Below are 21,865 nucleotides of genomic sequence, written 5' to 3'. Positions count from 1 at the left end.
TGGATATAACTAGCATAATACTATTTAACTTACCTCAGGGATTCCACATGTATAAGAAAATATAATTTCTAAGGTTTATATAAAACTATAAAATGACTTATAATGTCCTTCTGTCTTTTTATGTAGAATTTATTTTACTTTATTTTTTGATGCTTGGGTATCACAAGTGTGCCAGATTGCATCAAGTCTCTTAAAAGTCTCCTTTTTCAGAAAAATGGAAATCTTTACCAAAACATCTAGAACAAAATAAATCAGAAGCAAACTTTCCTTTGACTAGTAATGGTTACAAGATTAGAGTGAAATAGGACAATAATAAAGAAACAAACATTATTGAACTTTTAATTAGTAGGTTCTCTTTTTCTTCTTTTTAAAAAAATATATTTTAAAATCCTCACCCGTGGATATGTTTTTTATTGATTTTAGAGAGAGAGGAAGGGAAAGAAAGAGAGAGAGAAACATCAGTGTGAGAGAGAAACATCAATCGGTTGTCTCCTGTATGCACCTGACCAGGGATCAAACCCGCAGCCTTTTGGTGTACGGGATGATGCTCCAATCAACTGAGCCACCTGGCCAGGGCTAACTAGTGGTTTTTCAATATTAAGAATAACGATCTACAATGTATATTTTAAGCATAAAACTACAATGAAACCTCACTGTTAATACAGATTATTTGGATCTCATCTAAGATTGTTGACGATCCAAAATTATCTAAAAAGATACTATCACTTACAAATGGTTCTAAAAATAGATGAATGAACATGTTCATTATATAGCACATAAGACAAACACTGAAAAAACTGAAAAAATATTAAAATCTCCATGTTGGAGACAGTTATACAAATACAGTAGTGGCACAGTGGAGTGGGTAATCACCTTTGCTTGTGGAATCTGGTGAGACTTATAGGGAGGAGCTCACAGAAAGTGGTACTTGAACTGAATTTTAGGAATGAATAGAAGTCCATTGCTCAGAAGGAGAAGATGTACATTCATAGGTAGAAAGAGAGCATGTACAGTTATCAAGGCATGAAATAGCATGGCACTTGCTTGGAATTTTTTGTCAGTTAATATAGCTAGAACATAGGCTGTATTTTGGGAGTGGCAGAAGTTGAGGTTGGAGATGGAGGCAGAAGCTTGTTCAAGGAATGCCTTATTATACACTAAATTAGTTATAGACTTTAATAAATGATGGAAAGGTGTTGATGGTATTATTATTGTTAATTATCATTGCTTTTTTAAAAAAATAAATTCAACTCTTAAGCCATTTCTATAGACTATACAATATATTTTTGAGGACTCAAGCACCTCTGTCACCCTAAACTGGTACTGCATTAGGATTCATGATTCAAATGTCTACATATTTTGTTGGTTATTTTTGTGAAATCCATTTTGTCACAATTACTATGACATCCATTGTGATTTTCCCTCCCTCTCTTTATAATTAAACTTGTATAGCGAGAAAATGTCATTGAATATAAGCACTGTTTGATTACAAAAAATGAGAATGGAGAATACAACCTCACTGGGACTAAGAAGAACTTCAGTAATCTTAAAGATCTTTTGAATTGCTACCAGATGGAAACTGTTCGCTCAGACAATATAATTTTCCAGTTTACAAAATGCTGTCCCCCAAAGCCAAAAGGTAAAGTAATTTTCTAGTTATTTGTAAAATACGGGTCATGGCTTGTGTATATAGTGAGTGATATCTTCAGTATATTGATTTTTTTAAAAATATAGAAGAAGCAGCTCCAAAAACAGATACATTTTTGTCTCATTCTTTCATAAATATACCCTCAAATAGGATTGTTCAGTTTGGTTTGGATTTTCTAGAAGCGATGTGAAGTTCCATAATTCTAACATGATATTTTAAAATAATAATGCTTGATATAAATCAGTCATTTATTGCAGTGAAAGAAAGCCCTCAATACCAAATTCTCATATGTGGTTCTAAGTAAAAACTTTCATATTTTAATTTCTATATCTTAAAATAAAAATAGTAAGGTTGGAAATCTCGTGAAATAATATAATTATTAAAAATTATTATAATTTCGGAAAATTTATATTTAGTTAAGGAAGTGATAATAGTTTTGAATATTTGAAATAACTAATTAGAGTACATATATGTTTTTCATTATTTCTTTTTTTTCTTTTACAGATAAATCAAACCTTCTAGTCTTCAGAACGAATAGTGTTTCTGATGTACCAACCTCACCAACACTACAGAGGCATAATAATGTGAACCAAATGGTGTTTCACAAAATCAGAAATGAAGATTTGGTATTTGTAAGTCATTAGATGCTGATTATTGTCTTATTTGTCCTTTTAAAATAACAACTGTTTTCCACTATATTCATGTGACATTTGGTATTATTATATTATAACCTATATTGTTAAAATTTTGTTGCACTTTAAATATTTGTATTTCTTGTGAAAGTATAATACCAAACTTGAGTTAGAAGTTAGTAAAATTAATTACTTTAAGAAGGGAATTGTGTTCTTTTGGCAGAATTTGAAAAATTTCTTTATAAATCATAAATTAAAAATTAAAAATCTTCTACAAAAGACCTATATCTTAATTCTCAAGTTGTAGAGAATGCAAGGGAAATTCAAGGGGCGAAAAATAAAGAAGAAACTGAAAACAGTAGTGCATAAGAGCTGATGTTTTGGCTGTAGAATGATGTTGGGGGTTCAGATTAGTCTCACTAATTATGGGGATTAAGATCTAAAAGCAGAGCCAAATCTTAAGGCCTACAGAAGACCAGGAGTTAAAAGCAAGGCCATCTATGAATAAAGCCAGGACCTTAGTTGGGCTCTTAGGGAAAAAGTCTCTCCTGAGAATTTGTAATCATAGGCTTTTGAATTTGGGTTTCTTTATACCACCTGCATGATCTGAAAAACCCTAAGCTAATAAATAAAAATAAAAATGATATTCCCCTAATAATACCTAGTAATACCTGTGGTGATTGGTGGAAGCAGAAACAAAATCTTTTTGGAAGAACATACTCTTAACCTAGCTCACTCAGGACTTCACAGATGAAATGACTCCAAGCATGAGCTTTTAACTGAAAAAATTAAAAGGGAAATAACCCAAGAGTAAGCAAGAGTCAGCAGACCAACAAACACCAAAAGTATTTCATATAACAGACTTTTTAGAGATTATAAAATACATATTTTTAAAGATATAAAAGGAGTTGAAAACATGGGGAAAAAATAAGACATTATTTTAAAAGACCAAAAATATTTAGAGAAGAAAAATATAGAAATGAAAAATATACTCATTGACATTAAAACAAAATGGACAGGTTAATAAGCAGATTACTTATAATTGAAGAGATAATTAGTGAATTGGAAGATAAACCTGAAAATTTTTCAGATATAGCAGATAGGGAGAAAGAAATGGAAATTATGAAAGAGATTAAGGGACATGGTGAGCAGAACGAAAAAGAGAAAGCTCAACTGATATCTGAGCTCCGTAAAGAGACAGTAGATGTAATTATCAAGAATTGGAAAGATGTGAATGCTCAGGCGAATTATGGGAAGCAAAGAGTTGCCAGGTAACCTGACATTACGAAACTAACCCTAGTAGAGTTTCAGTCTGAACATGGGCAGCCCTACCTCAGAGTTCAGGGTTTCAACAATTACTCTGTAAAGATATGCAAGAAATACTAGTAATAGTAGTAATGGCTAATTATTGAGCATTTCCTATTGTCATGGACTGTACTAAGTACTTTCATATATTTATTCACTTATTGTTCATAACAGTCTATGGAAAAGTAGCTATTCCCATTCCTCCAATAAGGAAACCAAGACAGCTGCAGCAGAGGGAGGTTAAATTGCCTGTACGGGGTCAAACAACTAGAAGGTGGTAGGTAATAAGGAACAAGTCAGATATTCTGCCTCCACAGACCACACTGTACTGCCTTTCTTCTGCACTGTTAGGAAAGGCAAACAAAAATATTCACATGTAAATAAATGTAGGTAAACACCGACACTACAAATAAGTGATAATTATAGCTTATTCGGGGGGTTTAAAAACCGGGTAGAACCAAATTACACTCTCTTTACTAATCCTTGTTTTCTTGTTTTCTGTTCCTGTGTAAGGAAGGAGAGTATAATTAATTTGGAGCCTTAAATCTGGGTTTAGTTTGTAAGGGAAATATTTGCTCATGGATTTTTTTTTTAAACTCTGTCATTGAACATATTTTCTGATTCTCACATCTTTACCCATCTTTACTCATTTTTTCCCTTCCTTTCTTTCTTTTAAAGAATGAAAGCCTTGGCCAAGGCACTTTTACAAAAATTTTCAAAGGTATAAGAAGAGAAGTAGGAGACTATGGTCAACTACATGAAACAGAAGTTCTTTTAAAAGTTCTGGATAAAGCACATAGAAACTATTCAGAGGTGTGTATGTTCTTTGTGTAGTTAATGTAGTTGATGATATTTAAAGATGTGGTTTCATATGCACACAATACATTCATGCTTGTAGCTTTTCAAAATTGTAACTTTAAAAAATATATATATTAAGGACCTTTCTGAGGATGCTTTCTAGTGTGGCTATAGAAAATTATAGAATATTTTTTATAATAACTTTTCCAAACTAATTACTTTTAGCATTGTGTTATGGGTATTATTGCATCTCTGCATATACTAAGGCAGTGGTTTTCAAACTTGGCTCCCAGAGCTTTATGGATTCCACAGATTTCCTCCACAATTTCATCTACTGAAAAAGAAAAAAAGAGAGTTTAGCTCTACTCAGTGTGGCTCAGTTGGTTAAGTGTCATCCTGTACATCAAAGGGTTGCCTGTTCAATTCCCTGTCTGGACTCACTCCCTGGTTGTGGGCTTGGTCCCCAGGAGGTGGCAAGCAGAAGGCAGCCAATTAATGTTTCGCTCTCACATTGATGTTTCTCTTTCTCTCCCTCTCCCTTCCCCTTTCTCTAAAAATTTTTTTAAAAAAAGAGAGTTTATATTAAGGAGTATTCTAGGTGAAATATGGATTCCAGAGATACTTGCCCACATCAACCCAGCTGCCATTTGACTGAGTTCTTCACATAGCAAGGCATCACCAAACATTTGTGATGCTTAAAATATCTTAAAGGATGTGAGTAGAAGATGATGTGAAGCATATAAGTTGAAGAGTTGTTCTAATCCAGAACACCACAGTGTTGGCGAATGTGATTCTCAACATCCATAGCCAGAAGTTCTAATCAAAGTTTGGCTGAATTAGAGTTATATCAATACCAAGCTAAATCTCCCAACATAGTTGTCATGATATTTTTTCTGCACAGAGATCATTCTTAATTCCTTAGGAAGTGTTATTTGAAGCTCCTATCCATTTATTTCAGTCCCATATTACTATCTCTGGTGTCTACCTCTGTTTGTACCTCTGTCTTCTACTCTAGGTGTCATGGGTCTAAACCTGTTTATCTTCCATCATTCATACTGCCCTGTACCACTATTGCTCTTTCATTGCTATCTCCTATTCAAGCTTTATTGAGGAGTTTCCTAAGAATGAACTCTAGCATTAAGGTTGATGGCATTGTAAGACCATATAAGAGGACCAAAGCACATTGTAACCATATATATCTATATCTATATAGTTCTGCTGAGAATAGGAGGAAGTGCATTTCTCTTATGTCAAAGAGTATCTTTCTGAACTGTTAATACTTACACGCACAGACAATAATTCTTTTTGCATTTTTTTGTATGGTTTTCTTTTCCTTAGTCTTTCTTTGAAGCAGCAAGCATGATGAGCCAGCTTTCTCACAAGCACCTGGTTTTAAATTATGGAGTATGTGTCTGTGGAGAGGAGAGTAAGTAAATCTCTGGCTTTCTTATGTTAATGTTATGCCTTTCTCAGTACGTCCATTTTTGTTTATATAGAAAATTCAATTTCAGGATCATAGTTATGTCTCAGTATAAACCATAGTTTAACAGGAATTAAATATTGTTGAAACCAAAAACATTATAGAACTCTTCAGTTAGGTCTTCTAAAAAACAAAACCAATGAATGAAATTAAAATGCAGAAAATAGTTGTTATGGCTTATGTTAAAATGCCAAAACAGTAGAGTATTATAGTAAGCATGTTTACTAATATTTTACCGTAACAGTATACAGGGTGGGACAAAAGTGGGTTTATAGTTATGAGTACATAAAACAGAGTTTATTCTTGTATTATTATTTGTTAATTATTGTATTATTTTTCATACGAACAATTGTAAACCTACTTTTGCCCCACCCTGTAGATTATGACTGGTTTAGCATAACATTGGAATAACTGGCCGTTTCAGTACAGTACCCATTTATTTGGAATTATAAAGCAAAGCATATAAATTATAAACTGATTTTTTTAAATAGTTCATTGCTTTTTTTAGAGAGAGGAAGGGAGAGGGGGAGAGAGAGAAACATTGATATGAGAGTGTAACATCAGTTGGCAGTCTCCTGCATGCACCCTACTGGGGATTGAGCTGGAAACCAGGCATGTGCCCTGACTGGGAATCGAACCAGCAACCTGGCAGTGCACAGGACAACCCCCAACCAAGTGAGCCACATCTGCCAGGGCTAGACTGATTTTTAATGAAACTCACTGAAATGATTAGATGTTGATTAAATATACTTTATGTCTAAATTTAGACTTCATAAAAACTCACAAGGTTTATATTCAGAAACTTTCTGTATAATTCTCCACTTTCCATTATGTGGATTAGATACACATCCATACTTATATAACATTGCTTCATATATTTGAAAATTGGAGGTCTTTTTAAAGGCAGTGGCTTTCAAATCTGTTTTCTGGAAGTTCCTCAGGTATTTCAGGGGGTTAATAAAATGAGAGTAAATCTAAGTGCAGTAGTGGAGAGTTCTGCCCACTTACCACCAACTAGAGTGGTTCTGTATTTATCTCTTTTATTCATTGATGTTATAATTTTTCACTTGGGGGAAAAAAGAATACACTTAGAGCATATAATCCCAATTCTTACACTTGCTTTTATACTTATTTCATTGTTTCTGTGATGTACTTTTTTCACATTAAAAAATATCTGAAATTGAGAAGCTGTGATATAATTGATTGCATGTCAGTTTAATGGATAATTTTTTTCTTTAATGACATAAAATAAGGGGACATGACGATCTGTGGTATCTATGAAATATAGTAAGTCTTAAATGCTGCATAAAAAGTTTTATTGTGCTCCTGTTCATTGTAACTCCTAAGTGTTTTGTTTTTTTTTACATTTTCCCTGACAAATTTACCTTCAGATACTTTTCTAAAATTAAATTTATTAGGGTAACATTGGTCAATTTTTAATTATTGGTATATGGATTGTTCTCCAAATTATGGGCAGCAAAATTTTGTTTTTGTTATCCCACAAGGTCCAAAGGCAACTTTTGTTACTAACAGTTGTTATATACCAAATGAAAACTAAGTTTTTTTAATATTAAATCAAGCAGAATCACAATTTGAGATTAGATCTGTAGTATGCATTTTAAAGCAAAAATATGAAACATAGGTATATATGAAGTACAGGCACTTAATAACTTAATGGGCCATGAACTAACATGGATTACCATGTGAAGTCTGTAAGAATTTCTTTAAAACTATATAGCATGATACCATGTTTAAAATTTTCACTTGAATTTTTGTGGGTTTTATTTTGTATCTTAATTTTCCATTATTTAATTTTGAAAACAACACTATTTATGCTTTATAAAAAAACAAAATGACCTCAATAAATTCAAATTTGAAATAAGAAACTTGAGCTTACTCTATTACAAATTATTACTAGATGAATGTAAATAAACCCTAAACCCAGTTAATTACTTTATTAAATAACATAACGTGTTTATGTAAACAGTTTTGGCTTTCAGGAACTAAGTCAGTACTAACAGGGTGGGGAATTTTTACTGTGTCTTAAAGGCAGTCAACACTGTTTTTAAGAGCAAATACTTGTTTCTCTGGCAAAATGTATTTTAATAATATTTTTTAAAAATACTTGTAAAGATAAAGCAATATAAAACTAATTTTTTTACAGCATAAATTAAAGGAGTGGATACAGTTTAAACTCAAATAGAGATTGCTGTTAATTTTTGTGTGTGGAAGAAGAATTTCAGGAAGTTTTGAATGTCTAAACAGTTTTATGGAAGAAAATTAATTATGTGAGAAATTTTATTTGTTTTAAAAAAGCAGCCATAATTTAGCAATGACACATAGAGGTGTGCTGAAGTAATATTTTATATATGTGTGTGTGTATAAATGTATATATAATGTCATTATATAAAATTTTATATATAATTTTATATATAATATATTTATGTACATGTTACATATATTGTGTACGTATCATATATAACAACATCTAATATAATATGTATTGTTATTTACTATATATTACTATATGTAATACATAATTATGTATATTATATATATAATTGTTTAGATTCCTACCTCTTGCTGTTGTGAATAAACTAACCCCCCCAAATGGTATATAGCTGTTTAGCTTTCTTTAAATTTGTGAATTTTATGTAGTTTAACCTCTTTTCCTATAATACCTACATATAACTATAAATATATTTATAAAAGTTTAAAATTATATATATTTTTTATTGTATGTATAGTTGAGCCTTATCATTATTATATTTTAATGCAGATATTCTGGTTCAGGAGTTTGTGAAATTTGGATCACTAGATACATATTTGAAAAAGAATAAAAATTCTATAAATATATTATGGAAACTTGAAGTGGCTAAACAATTGGCATGGGCCATGCATTTTCTAGTAAGTAATTAGTATATTCTTTTTTTCTTTTAATCTTCACCCAAGGATATATTTTATTGACCTTATAGAGGGAGAGAAAGAAAAACATTGATGTGAGAGAAAAACATTGATTGGTTGCCTCCCATATGTGCCTGACTGGGGATCGAACCTGCAACCTAGGTATGTGCCCTGACTGAGAATCGAACATACAGCCTTTTGGTGTATGGGACAATGCTCCAACCAACTGAGCCACCCAGCCAGGACAGTATATTCTTTTATCAGGAATTTGTTTTATCTTATGAAGCAATGTAGAAAGGATCTTGACCTGGAACAAGAAATAAATCTGTAAATAGATGCAGAGTTATTTAAAATAATCTGTGTTATCTTACAAAAGGTATTATTTTAGGCATATAGTTATGTATGTAAAATCACTTTTAAAAGAAATAGTTTTATCATTTTACAAGTCTCTTAGAACTGATGAACAGACAGTCTGTAGTTTGTGTCACTTGGGTTTAGAGAATTTAACCAAAAATCATGCAGAAACATATTGTGCTAACTATGGATAGCAGAAAACTTCTTAGAATATACCTGTTGTGGTGTTTGTGGGCAATTAGAAATTATGTCTAATAAGAAAGCAGTATTGCTGGAGAAGCAGAATACCAGAGGGCCAGCCAGTGATCAGAGCCCTCAGAGTACACGTATATTCTGTTGCTGAAAAGTGATATTTCTGTCAGCTACGTCCTAGAAATGGATACTAAAATCTCAACTTTAAAAAGTAAAGTGGCATTGGGGTAGTTTTAATGTACTTGTTTTATCCTGGGTATAGATTATTCTGTCATTTAAAATGTAAAACAGGAAGCACGATGTTGCCATAAAATTTCCTTTTATTATCTCAAAGCATACTCCAAATTAATATTTATTCATTAATACTATCTTATTTTTCTTCTTTAAATCCATTTTGGGGCTTAAGACATATTAAGTGCTCATATATTTGTAGATTGATGTTTGAATGTATGTATATTTTATTCTAATAGGAAGAAAAAAACCTTATTCATGGGAATGTATGTGCCAAAAATATTCTACTTATCAGAGAAGAAGACAGGAAGACAGGAAATCCTCCTTTCATCAAACTTAGTGATCCTGGCATTAGTGTTACAGTTTTGCCAAAGGACAGTAAGTTCTTCAGGGATCATATTTAACTTTATGAAGCTTTACTTGGAGGGTTGCATAAAAAAAACATTAATTTTTCTTAAACCGTATTATTACATATTCTTGATTAATAATAAAATGTATCTACCATTTTTAGCAATCTGAATTAAGTTATAGTTGCACACTAGTCTCTGCCCGTTTGTCCTTATGTTACTAGGGACTGTCAGCTGATGATCACTGGTGCTAGCTAATTCAATGTATGCAGGAATCCTCAAATTTGGGTGTGGTAAAAAAATTATATTTGGTGCAAAATAGCTTAACTGTGATACAGCACTGCTGTGAAAACAGCAGGGCTGTGAGGTGACCCAGGGGCCAGGCCCCTCTCTGGCTAGACAGCACTGTGCTGCTCCTTGATGGTCTGTTCTGCTTTGTGCCGTCTGCTCTGGTCTGCACTGGTCTGCTCTGTGCTCTCTGCTGAGAAGTCAGGGAAATGCAGTTTTCAGTATTTGTAGGAAATGTAAAGTGTGCTTTCAGAACCAGAGGGGAGCTGGCTTGTATAGACAGAAGTTTCCACCCCTGGTCCCTGATTGGTCTGTCCAAGTGCAAAAGAAGGCTCCAAAGCTTCACAGTTTGATTGGTCCAAAAGGCACTGTCCTGATTGGTCAGAATAGAGCCTCTCTGATTGGTTACAGCTGTGCAACTTTAATTGGATGGGGAAAACCTTAGTCTTGTTGGTTGAAATAGGATTTCAGGAACTCTTTTATAAGGGCTGGCTCAGGTGGCAGAAACACATGCAGGCAGGCAGCTTAGTGTAGGCTTCTTCCTAAAGTGCAGTTTGCATGAGAGGCCCTTGTATAAACATGGCTGCTAGTCTCTGATTTTTTGTGTGTTTTTTATTTTTTAATTTGAGCCCAGTTAGCCACCAGAGAGCCCTTCTTAGTAGGCATCTTCTTTATTAGGGTTCGCAGGACTGTAAGACAATTTTTAAAAACAGTTTTAATACCTAATTATGTATGGAAGGTCATATTTTATCCATTTTTATTTATTTTTTTTATTTAGAGACTATGAAAATATGCAAAAATCTTGGCTCTATTTCTGAATATTTCCTTAGAATAGGTCCCAAAATGTAATTACTGGATCAGTGGATGGGAACATTTTTAAGGTTCTCAATACAAGTCATCAGGGAGCTCTCTGAAAAAGGGGTACTCAGTGACCTCAGAGGACTTTTGAGTATTGGAGAACTCTTAATTTAATAAATGAATATCATATTTCGTTGCATTGCTTTGCTGTTCTGTGATTATTCATGACACTGAAGAGTTTTTCATAAGTTTATTGTATATTTGTATTTGTTTTTTCTGCACTGTTTCTTCACATCTTTTGTTCATTTTCCTCTGTGGGTCTTAGTGAACTTTTTATTTATCCCTGTGCATTCTTCATGGAATAATATTAACCTTGCTCATTTTGTGTCAAATTCTTTACAATTCTGATTTACCTTTTAATTTTTTTTAACATTAATATTGTTTAAATATGAAAATTTATTGATAATTTTCTATATTCACCTACATGTTTTTTCTAGATACTTTATGTCCTTTGTTTACATGTTATGCTCATTGAACTGGTGTTTATTTTGATGTTGTGAAATGTATCTAAATTGACATTTTTTTGGAGGACTTAAGCCAGTTTTACTCTCTGTCTCTTGGTATTAACATTTTGTTCCTTTGTCATCTACTGCATTCCTCTAAATACTGGGATGTGCTTTAGATGTGTACTTCTCATACCTTTGTTAGTTGACTTTTGTTTTATTTATCATTTTATCCATAATTTTTAAAAACAGTTTTCATTCCTAATTATGTATGGAATGACAGATTTTATCCATTTTTGAAGTGAAATTTTCTAATATCATTCTTTGAGCCACAAGTAAATTTTCTAAATTTTTCTTCCTTTAGTCACTAAATAAAAATTTGAGGAGATATGTTTATGAGTTTGAGATCTTACTTAGTTTAATTATTCAGCTAATTCTGACTTTTAAAAGCTTTATTTTTAAAAATAACCTTTCTTTTGTGTTTTTAACCTATTTAACACATTTAGTTAAGTTGAAAATTTCGGTCAAATAGTTGAGAGGAGTTATTTTGGTCTAAATAATGTAATTGTATTTCATTATCTTAGCTATTTTCTCTAATTGAATGTTCTAAATTTAGAATTAAAATTGACTAACTTTTGTGCATTGATGCATGGTATCCTGGTTGAGCCAATAGTACTTAAACTTGATGGCTTATCTGACAGTGAAGACAGATTATAAGGCGGAAAATGTTATAGAATCTTGACCTGGTACTTAGTGAAATTTTACCCTTTGGAATGGGAGGTGAAGAAAGAAAACATATTCATATGGTGAAGGGCAAAGGCACATGCACTCTTTGAATATACCAAAAAATGCAGCAGATTATCCTTCATTCTTTTCTGTCATCCATCCATCCATCCATCCATCCATCCATCCATCCATCCATCCATCCATCCATCCATCCATCCCAGAACACCAGAAGGTGAAGTTAAAGTGCTCTTTTCTGAATCCTTTTTTTTTTTGAAATTTCATGATCTGAGCAGTACCTACATATATTGATTCTGTATCCAGAATATCTTGGTGTAATTTAGTTATCATCTGCTTATTGGTCCTTATTTTTTCATCCAAAGAATAGAACTACCACTGCTTTTTAAAACAGATTAGAATGGTGCTAACTTTGCTTTTACTGCTTACACATTGTAAAGAGATTAAAAAAAAGACACAAAAAACATTAAGAGACAATTTTAGGACAAATTTTATGAATAAAAGTGTTTTTGAATGCAGAATTAATAGAAAGGGGTAGAGAGACACTATGATTTCATGCAATGATTTTCAACCTTTTTCCTCTCATGGCACACATAAACTAATTACTGAAATTCTGTGGCACACCAAAAATATATTTTTTTGCCTAGCTGACCAAAAAAAAAAAGGTGTAATTTTGATGCATTCACACTGGACAGCTGTTGTTGTGTTGGTTGTTGTTATTTTTTTATTTGGCAATCTAAGGGGTCAGTGCCCCTGACTGAATAGTCAGGTGTTACATGTTTTAAAAATTCTCGTGGCACACCAGTTGAAAATCAGATTTAATAGAAAGAAGTTTAGCTGATCCAGGATTTATTGTAGAGGATTCTAATTCTCTTAGTGCTACTAATAAATTGCGTGACTTTGTGCAAATTATTCAGTTTTTATGGATCTCAGTCGTGTCACTGTTAAGATGAGATATTGAATTAGATGGTGATGCAAATCAGTTTGAAAATTATTTGCATATGAAAGAATTACTTACTTTTGAGAACTATTTAACCAGACTATGTTCCTATCATTTAAAAGTTCTTCAGGAGAGAATACCATGGGTACCGCCTGAATGCATTGAAAATCCTAAAAATTTAAACTTGGCAACAGACAAATGGAGTTTTGGTACCACTTTGTGGGAAATCTGCAGCGGAGGAGATAAGCCTCTGAGTGCTTTGGATTCTCAAAGAGTAAGTTTATATAGACTGTGGAGTTGGATTAATTCTGTGATCCTTGATGTTTTTTCACATGATTTTATATGCTTTAGCCCATCTAATGTTAAAAAAAAGGTTGATAAGGCATTATGCAATTCTCGGTGTTTGGTTCTTTATTTTAGAAGCTACAGTTTTATGAAGATAGGCACCAGCTTCCTGCACCAAAGTGGACAGAATTAGCCAATCTTATTAATAATTGTATGGATTATGAGCCAGATTTTAGACCTTCTTTCAGAGCCATCATACGAGATCTTAATAGTTTGTTTACTCCAGGTATGTATTGATGGAGCAATCTTCTTGATTCTCCAGCTATTTCTATTTTTGTTGTACTTAACAAATCTTTACTAATTTTTTAATACCTTCCATTTAGTTCTTTGATGTCTTTTAGAATTTCTTCATTTCTTATGGTCATATGACTTTCCTACTTTATACATATTCTAGGCTCCTTGATTGAGCGATCATTCCATTTTTTAAAAAAGCTTTTTCCCCTTCAGTTGCCCAGTCTTAGTCTGCCACCTGAGGTGTAGTATACTACAAAAATTTATTTGCCTTATTTGAGTTTTTAAAAACAATTCATTGTTGTTTTCAAAAACTAGTTTTCATACATTTTATAACTGATTTTCTAAACATGAGGCAGATTTGTTTTTGCTCTCTCCTTTACAATGTGTAGCTAAGTGTGCATGTGTCTGGCCCACAGGCATTTCCTGTTCTAGTACTATTTGCTAATTTCACAGCAAAAGTCAGAATATGTTCTTACTTTATAAATATAAAAACTACCAGTTTTATAAAGTAATTATTTATCCTTTTCAAAAATCTTTCTTGAAAACTTGTCAGATTATGGATAATAATCGAAGGTGCCATTAATATAATCTAAACTATCAGTTTTACCCTGTATTAATTTGTATTAGTTTGTATTTAGTATTTCTAACTCATTCCAATTATTTTGGTCAGCTTGGATACATATTAATTTAACCCAGAGAATATGTTTTCTAGCTAATGGTGGTAATATTCTTTACTTTTGCAGATTATGAACTATTAACAGAGAATGACATGTTACCAAATATGAGGATAGGTGCCCTAGGGTTTTCTGGGGCTTTTGAAGACCGAGACCCTACTCAGTTTGAAGAGAGACACTTGAAATTTCTGCAGCAACTTGGCAAGGTAAGATAACAGAAGGTTTTTTTTGTTTTTGTTTTTAAATATATTTTCATTGATTTCAGAGAGAGGAAGGGAGAGGGAGAGAGAGAGTTGAAATGTCAATGATGAGAGAGTCGTCATTGATCGGCTGAGAACCCGCAACCCAGGCATGTGCCTTCACTGGGAATCGAACCGTGATCTCCTGTATCCTAGGTCGATGCTCAACCACAGACCCATGCCTGGCAGGGCAACAGAAGTTTTTTAAATAGTTAAATTATAATCATAGAACATTTTATTTAGGAAAAGAAGGCTTTAGAGATTCTCTAAGGTTCACATTTCACAAAACTTTAAGGAGTGTTTGTAAAAACAAGATTTAGTTGTCAGATGTTGGAGAAGTGCTGTGTTAAACAGCTATCTTTAAGAAGAACTTTTCAGAACCTTTAACATGTAATGTGCATTGAACATCTTAAAAAATTAGCCAATATTTCCCCAGTTGATTTGGCCATGGCACTCTTTCTTGGTAGAGGGCATTTTATTTATGAAATAGAGAAAGGGACAGTTAAATTAACTCTTCTTCTTCTTCTTCTTCTTTTTTTAATCCTTATCTGAGGACATGTTTGTTGATTTTAGAGACAGGAAGGGGGCAGAGAGAGAGAGAAACATTGATGTGAGACATATGGATCGGTTGCCTCTCATACTCGTCCCAACTGGGGACCAAACCCGAAACGTAGGTATGTATCCTGACTGGGAATGGAACCTGCCACCTTTTGGTGTACAGGACACTCCAATCGACTGAGCCTCACCAACCAGGGCTAAATTAAACCTTTCTACTCACCTCCTTTTTTAGTTATTTCAGGGAGAAATAATCTGATTGTTCAGAGTCTAGATATTGACTAGACTGTGTTCACTCACATGGGCCTCTCCAGAGGACCACCTCACAACATGGCAGCTAAGAGCAAACACCCAAGGTGGAAGCCATGGTCCTTTTATACCCTAATCTCAGGAGTGACATCTCATCACTTGCTGCATGGCCTGTGTAATTAGAGATTTAACTTTGAGTTTGTATGTTGTCTAAGGTTTTTTTTAATTGACTTCAAATATAAAACTGAAAATATAGTCACTTAGAATCTTGTAGCTACAGGACTATGTTGTTTTTATCCTTTAAGAACGCATTAATGTCCAAAATATACTACTTTGATTTAACACCCCAAGCTTAATTGTAAATGCTATATATCAACTTATCAACTCTGTATAGATAATAAATCTTAAATTAAAAAAGAAGAGGTTTAACAATTCACCTTGAAAAAAAAGTAGAAACATCCCCATAGACTAAAAATTTATGTTCTTGAGCAAATAAGTCAGACTGTGTATTAGTCTGCCCAGGCTGCCATAACAAAATACCATAGACTTGGTGGCTTAAACATTAGCTATGTATTTCTCATAGTTCTAAAGGCTGGAAAGTTCAAAATCAAGATTCTGGCAGGGTTTGGTTGCTGGTGAGGGCTTTCTTCTTGTCTCTCATATGGCCACCTTCTGCTGTGTCCTTCCATGGGAGAGCACTCTGGTGTCTCTTCCTCTTCTTATAAAGGCACCGGCCCTATCAGGATAAGATCTCACCCTTATGACCTCATTTATCCTTTATTGTCTCTTCACAGGCCCTGTCTCCAAATACACTCATATTGGAGATTAGGGCTTGTCATGTGAATTTTGGGGAGATATACATATTCAGTTAATAATAGACCCTCTCTCCATCCAGCTCACTGACAGTGATATCAAAGGGTATATAAGTTTACTACCCACCTGTTGAAATACTTCTTTTTTGTTCTGAAAGTTACCTAATGTAAGTTTAGGGATGTGCATTAATTCTGGTTGTTGTAGTTGCTTATGTTGTTAGAATCTGTTAGTACTTGTGTATAAACTTGAGATTTCTATCCTAATGTGTTGTGTTGTTTAGGGTAATTTTGGGAGTGTCGAGATGTGCCGGTATGATCCTCTACAAGACAACACTGGGGAGGTGGTGGCTGTGAAAAAACTCCAGCACAGTACTGAAGAGCACCTCAGAGACTTTGAAAGGGAAATCGAAATCCTTAAATCCCTGCAGCATGACAACATTGTAAAGTACAAGGGAGTGTGCTATAGTGCTGGTATGTTGCCTATTGAAACCTATTTTGAACTCAAGCTATATTGTTGGCATCCTGGGTAATAGAACCATATACTGTCTCAAGATGTGGATTTGTAATATTCCAGTGCCCAGAGAGAGAAGAGGGGAGACTCTGCTTGGTTTCGGTGGGCTGTAACTGCCGCAAATCTTTGGCTAGTTGGTTAATCATTCTCTGCACTGAAAATGGTGGTTATCACTCTTGCTTATGCTTATGCTTATCAAGTGAATATCATTTTCAGAGAAAGAAATCGCCTTTGCTCCCATTTTCTTTAAAAATATTACATTTTAAACTAGATCCTTTTTGTTCACTACAAGAGAGGAGAAAGGAAATTTTCTCATCAGCTTATTTTGGTTTGCATAAAGGGTTACAGAAGACTAAAACAACTATTTTCAAAGTTTTTTAAAACTTTTGATTCAAAAATCCTGTGTTCTTTACTATATCACTTTTAATTTTAATCAAATTCAGTCATCTTAGACTCAGATTTTATATTTCTTTAAGTCATTTATGTATGGTTGTTTTTTAATATCTCATCAGTAAGATATGGCAAAGTATAACGTTATGTTCCCATCTGTATTTTAAAAGGCCGGCGTAATCTAAGATTAATTATGGAATATTTACCATATGGAAGTTTACGAGACTATCTCCAAAAGCATAAAGAACGAATAGATCATAAAAAACTTCTGCAGTATACATCTCAAATATGCAAGGTACCTAAAATTCTGGCTGTTTGTTATAGATGAAGTGAGCATGTTGATATAATTGTTAAGAAATTCTCTAGATTTTCTTTGATAATTAAGGGAAGATATATAGGCAAGACCATTTAAACTGTTTATGTCTACAAAACCAGCTGAAAGAAAAATGTTTTTTTATCCATAGGGTATGGAGTATCTTGGTACAAAAAGGTATATCCACAGGGACCTGGCAACAAGGAATATATTGGTGGAGAATGAAAACAGAGTTAAAATTGGAGATTTTGGGTTAACCAAAGTCTTGCCACAAGACAAAGAATACTACAAAGTGAAAGAACCTGGTGAAAGTCCCATATTCTGGTGAGTATATTTTAGTACAATAAAGTGAAATTTTAGAGCATAAACTTCAGACTTTATTTTTGGTATTATTAATAGTTTGTCATTTATATATTTATAATAATAACAAAATTTTATCATATACTTACATTGGGCTTAAACACATTTCATGGATTATCTCATTTAATCCTTATAACAGTGCTTGGAGAGTATGTCTTAGTCTCTCATTTTAAGCATGAGGGCACTGAATTGTACACAGGGTAAGTAGCTTGCTCAAGGTCAAGGGTTTTTTCGACCCCACATATTATATCAAGTGAAACCATAGGGTATTTGCCCTTCTCTGTCCAACTCACTTTACTTAGCATGATACCCTAGAGGCAGAATAGGTGAAAGCGAATAAGCAGTACAGACTCCCAGGTGTAAAAGCAGTTACGGGCATAAGGCATGGCACAGGAATATAGTCAGTGGCATCATCATAACTTTGTATGGTGACAGATGGTACTAGATTTATCACAGTGAACGCTTAATAATGTATGTAAATGCTGAACAGCTACGTTGTACACCTGAAACATATAATATTGTATGTCAACTATACTTTAATAAAAAGAAAAGAAATAAAGTAATAGTTAATTACTTTTAAAATGTTTGCTGGATAGACCACAGGAAGAGCCTTCCATGAGGAGAACAGCAAGAACCAGAGGGTCAGGGCTGGCAAGTGAATGGCTTAATTACAGAGCAGACGAGAGTATCGGGGCTAGAATGGTAATGAGCCCTGTCCCCCATGGTAATGAGGCCAGACTTTATTTAGTACACAGTGTGTAGGTGAGAGACAGAGGCTTTATCCATGGGAATAACACCATGAGATTCATAGTTTTAGGAATATGAATTTACTCTTTCTTTTCTCCATCTCTGCTTTTGGTGGAGAACAGCAGTTCTCAAAGTATGAGGACCTCTAGTACCCCTTTAGGGAGTCTTTGTTATCAAAAGTTATTTTCATAATAACACTAAGATGTTATTTGCCTTTTTCACTCTCATTTTTTCATGAATAGTGGCATTTTCCATAGGCTATAATCTTATAGTCTCTATTAAACCAAACATTAAACTATAAATGTAAAACAGTGCTACTCTTCTCACAAAAGTATTCTAGTTTGGAAAATAGTTATTTTTCATAAAAATTATTTGTTAACATATACTGGGTTTATTGTTATTTATTATTGTGGTTTTTTAATCCTTACCTGAGGATATGTTTCTATTTTTTTTTAGAGAGAGAGGAAGTGAGAGAAAGAGAGAGAAACATCAATGTGAGAGAAACATCAATCGGTTGCCTCCCGTGTGTGCCCTACCAGAGAGGGTTTATTGTTATTTTTAATGAATTAATAAATACTTTAACATTTCCTTAGTTTTACTATTTAATATGGTAAGTATTGGTAGAAATAACCCACGTAAACAAAAGCTTTTTGGCAACTTCAGTAAATTTTAAGAGTGTATAGGGGGACTTTGACCTAATGGTTGGAGGGAACATTGTATTGAGAAGTTAACAGCAGGGAGAGGCAACTTTTGCAGAAATCTGGGCCATTGGTTTTTAAACCCTTTGTGTATATATACCCACTGAAAGAATTATGAAAAACTATATCCGGTCTCACATATTTTTAAACTGATAGCTAAACTTTTTCTTTGTAAATTTAAATAGTTGTAAATAATATATTTTCTAAAGTTCTTTCTTTTATATGTTAACCCTTTGCGGTCATATTAAGTGTGGACATGGGTGTTGTACTGGTCGGAATTAATTTCCATTGAAAGAGCAGTGATACATAACATGCAAGATTATGAAGGATAAACAAGAGAAATTATGAACTGATTCATGAATGGAGTTAAGATTCGTACAGTTCCTTGCTGTGGTGGCTGAGAGCAGACATACGACCGGAACGGTAAAAAAGCTTTGGTGGCTGAGAGTAGACAAACGACCACAAAGGATTAATAGCTTCAAGTCTTGCTCCAGTTTAGAAGCCATTTTTTTCCTCTGTGATACTTATGCGTATTGATTTAAAGCTTAACTTGCAAAGAGCAGCTTATTTTTCAGTTTTTAGAAGGTACTTTGCAGTTAACCCTGGTGTTTCCTGTAAAGACAAAAATGATTTTGGGGGGATTTTAGTTATCTTTGTGTGTTGGGGTTCCCAATACCACCCTCAGGTTTGATATTCACTAGAAGGATTCATAGCACTCAGCGTACAGTCAGATTCGTAGCGATGATTCCTTACAGGGAAAGGACACAAAGCGAAATCAGCAAAGGGAAAGGAGTCTAGGGCAAAGCTGGAAGAAACCAAGCACAATCTTCCCAGGGTCCTCTTGCAGTAAAGTCATGTGGGACATACTTCATTTTCCTATCAGTAAATTGTGACAACACAGTGCTCAAGGTTTTTATTGGAACTGAACATGTAGGTACTTTCTGCCTGGTATGTCCCAAATTTCCAGACTCCTAGAGGGAAAGCAGGTGTTCAGCACAAACTGTATTGTTTGCAGAAACATTTTAGTCACAGTGAGCCACTCTCATCATTTAGGGAATTGTTGAAACCCTTCTGATATCTAAGTTCCAGGTACTGGTCAAATGTCAACATTACAAGCAGGCCTTTTTGAGGATGGCAGCCTCCAGGCTGCTATGTTAACTCTTTCCTGTACACCTTGCTTTTTCAAAAATCCAGTGGTTTGCAGGTAAAATCAAGAGTTAGCACATAAGTAACTATCTTTTAAATGCTTTTCCTATATCACAGGTATGCTCCAGAATCACTGACAGAGAGCAGGTTTTCTGTGGCCTCAGATGTTTGGAGCTTTGGAGTGGTTCTGTATGAACTTTTCACCTATATTGAGAAGAGTAAAAGTCCACCAGCGGTCAGTGTGTTTTTTTATTTACTTTCAACTTTTTTTTAACATGAGAAAATCTTTTTCCAAACAATAATAGTAAACTTAAGGCTCATTTTAGAGCCTCTTATTGCTTATTTGTAAGACAACATTCAATAAAATAACCCTAAACTTATTCATTAAATAAACTTGAATTTTTAAAAGGGGGTGGGTGGGTAGAGTACTCCTTACTGTATTCTTTTAATATTATTCTTAGTAAATCTGATAAACTCATTCATTCTAGGAATTATTGCAAAAGTTAAAATCAATCTGAGGGATATTTTTTCCATTGCTTTTTAGAGTGGAAGGGGGGAGAGAGAGAGAGAGGAGAGAGTGAGAGAGAGAGAGAGAGAGAGAGAGACATCAATGTGAGAGAGACACATCGATTGGTTGCCTCATGCACATGCCCCAGGTGGGGCTGGGGATCGAGTTTGCACTCGAGGCACGTGCCCGTAGCCGGAACTGAACTCGGGACCCTTCAGTCTATGGGCTGATGCTCTACCCATTGAGCCAGATCGGCTAGGGCTAGAATTTTTTTTAATATAGGAAAGTATGAAAAAAATCATCTCTAACTCAGCTATTCAGAAGTAACTACTTTGTACTGTGGTATGTTTTCTTCCAGGCTTCTTTTAATTTTATATGTAAAAGTGAAATTTTATTAAAATATTTTTTTATAAAGTACAGCTTACTGTCTTGTTTTTTCATTAAGTATTAGAGCATAGATATTTTTCTATATTAGTAAATATTTACTGCAAATATGGCTTCTAACTTTTGGGTAGCATTTAATAATAAGGATATAATTTCTAAACAATTTCCATTTTTCAGTCTTTTAAGTAACACCCCAAAGAACATAGTGAGCATCCTTATATATAAATATTTAACTCTGGTTGTCACCTTAGAATAAAAGTTTAATACTAGATGAAAGGTTATGAACTCTTTTAAAGATTTTTAATTTTTTCAAAGTGCTTTCCAGAAAAGCTGTACCAGATTACACTCTCAATAGCGGTGCACCGGGTGTGTGTATATCGTCATTTGACAGTATTGACCATTATGTTTTTATACAGTTTTGCCAAATTGGTAGGAGAAAAGTTTGTATCTATTTGACCTTAATTTGCATTTTTCCTGTTAGTGTGCCTGGACACACTTATTGGGTGTTTGGTGTAAATTTTCTCCTCGAGTGCTTTGCC

The 21,865-nt window shown here is 33.7% G+C and overlaps 1 protein-coding gene across 3 annotated transcripts in view; it reads left to right on the top strand.

The window, feature by feature from the left end:
- Nucleotides 1-21,865, top strand: part of JAK2 (Janus kinase 2) — an 85,988-nt gene that overhangs the window by 61,875 nt on the left and 2,248 nt on the right. For all 3 annotated transcript variants that reach the window (XM_087822678.1, XM_087822677.1, XM_087822676.1), the window contains 13 exons: nt 1,453-1,639; nt 2,153-2,280; nt 4,264-4,398; nt 5,722-5,809; nt 8,643-8,770; nt 9,784-9,922; nt 13,284-13,435; nt 13,582-13,732; nt 14,484-14,620; nt 16,551-16,740; nt 17,341-17,465; nt 17,635-17,807; nt 20,552-20,669. In XM_087822678.1, the coding sequence (XP_087678804.1) occupies nt 1,453-1,639; nt 2,153-2,280; nt 4,264-4,398; nt 5,722-5,809; nt 8,643-8,770; nt 9,784-9,922; nt 13,284-13,435; nt 13,582-13,732; nt 14,484-14,620; nt 16,551-16,740; nt 17,341-17,465; nt 17,635-17,807; nt 20,552-20,669 (1,851 nt within the window). The remainder of the gene's footprint in view (nt 1-1,452; nt 1,640-2,152; nt 2,281-4,263; nt 4,399-5,721; nt 5,810-8,642; nt 8,771-9,783; nt 9,923-13,283; nt 13,436-13,581; nt 13,733-14,483; nt 14,621-16,550; nt 16,741-17,340; nt 17,466-17,634; nt 17,808-20,551; nt 20,670-21,865) is intronic.

This window comes from Miniopterus natalensis, chromosome 12 (genome assembly GCF_054644295.1).
Source record: "Miniopterus natalensis isolate mMinNat1 chromosome 12, mMinNat1.hap1, whole genome shotgun sequence".
Lineage (NCBI taxonomy): Eukaryota > Metazoa > Chordata > Mammalia > Chiroptera > Miniopteridae > Miniopterus > Miniopterus natalensis.
Note: the sequence above shows the minus strand (reverse complement) of the source record. Positions and strands in the feature narration are given on the sequence as shown.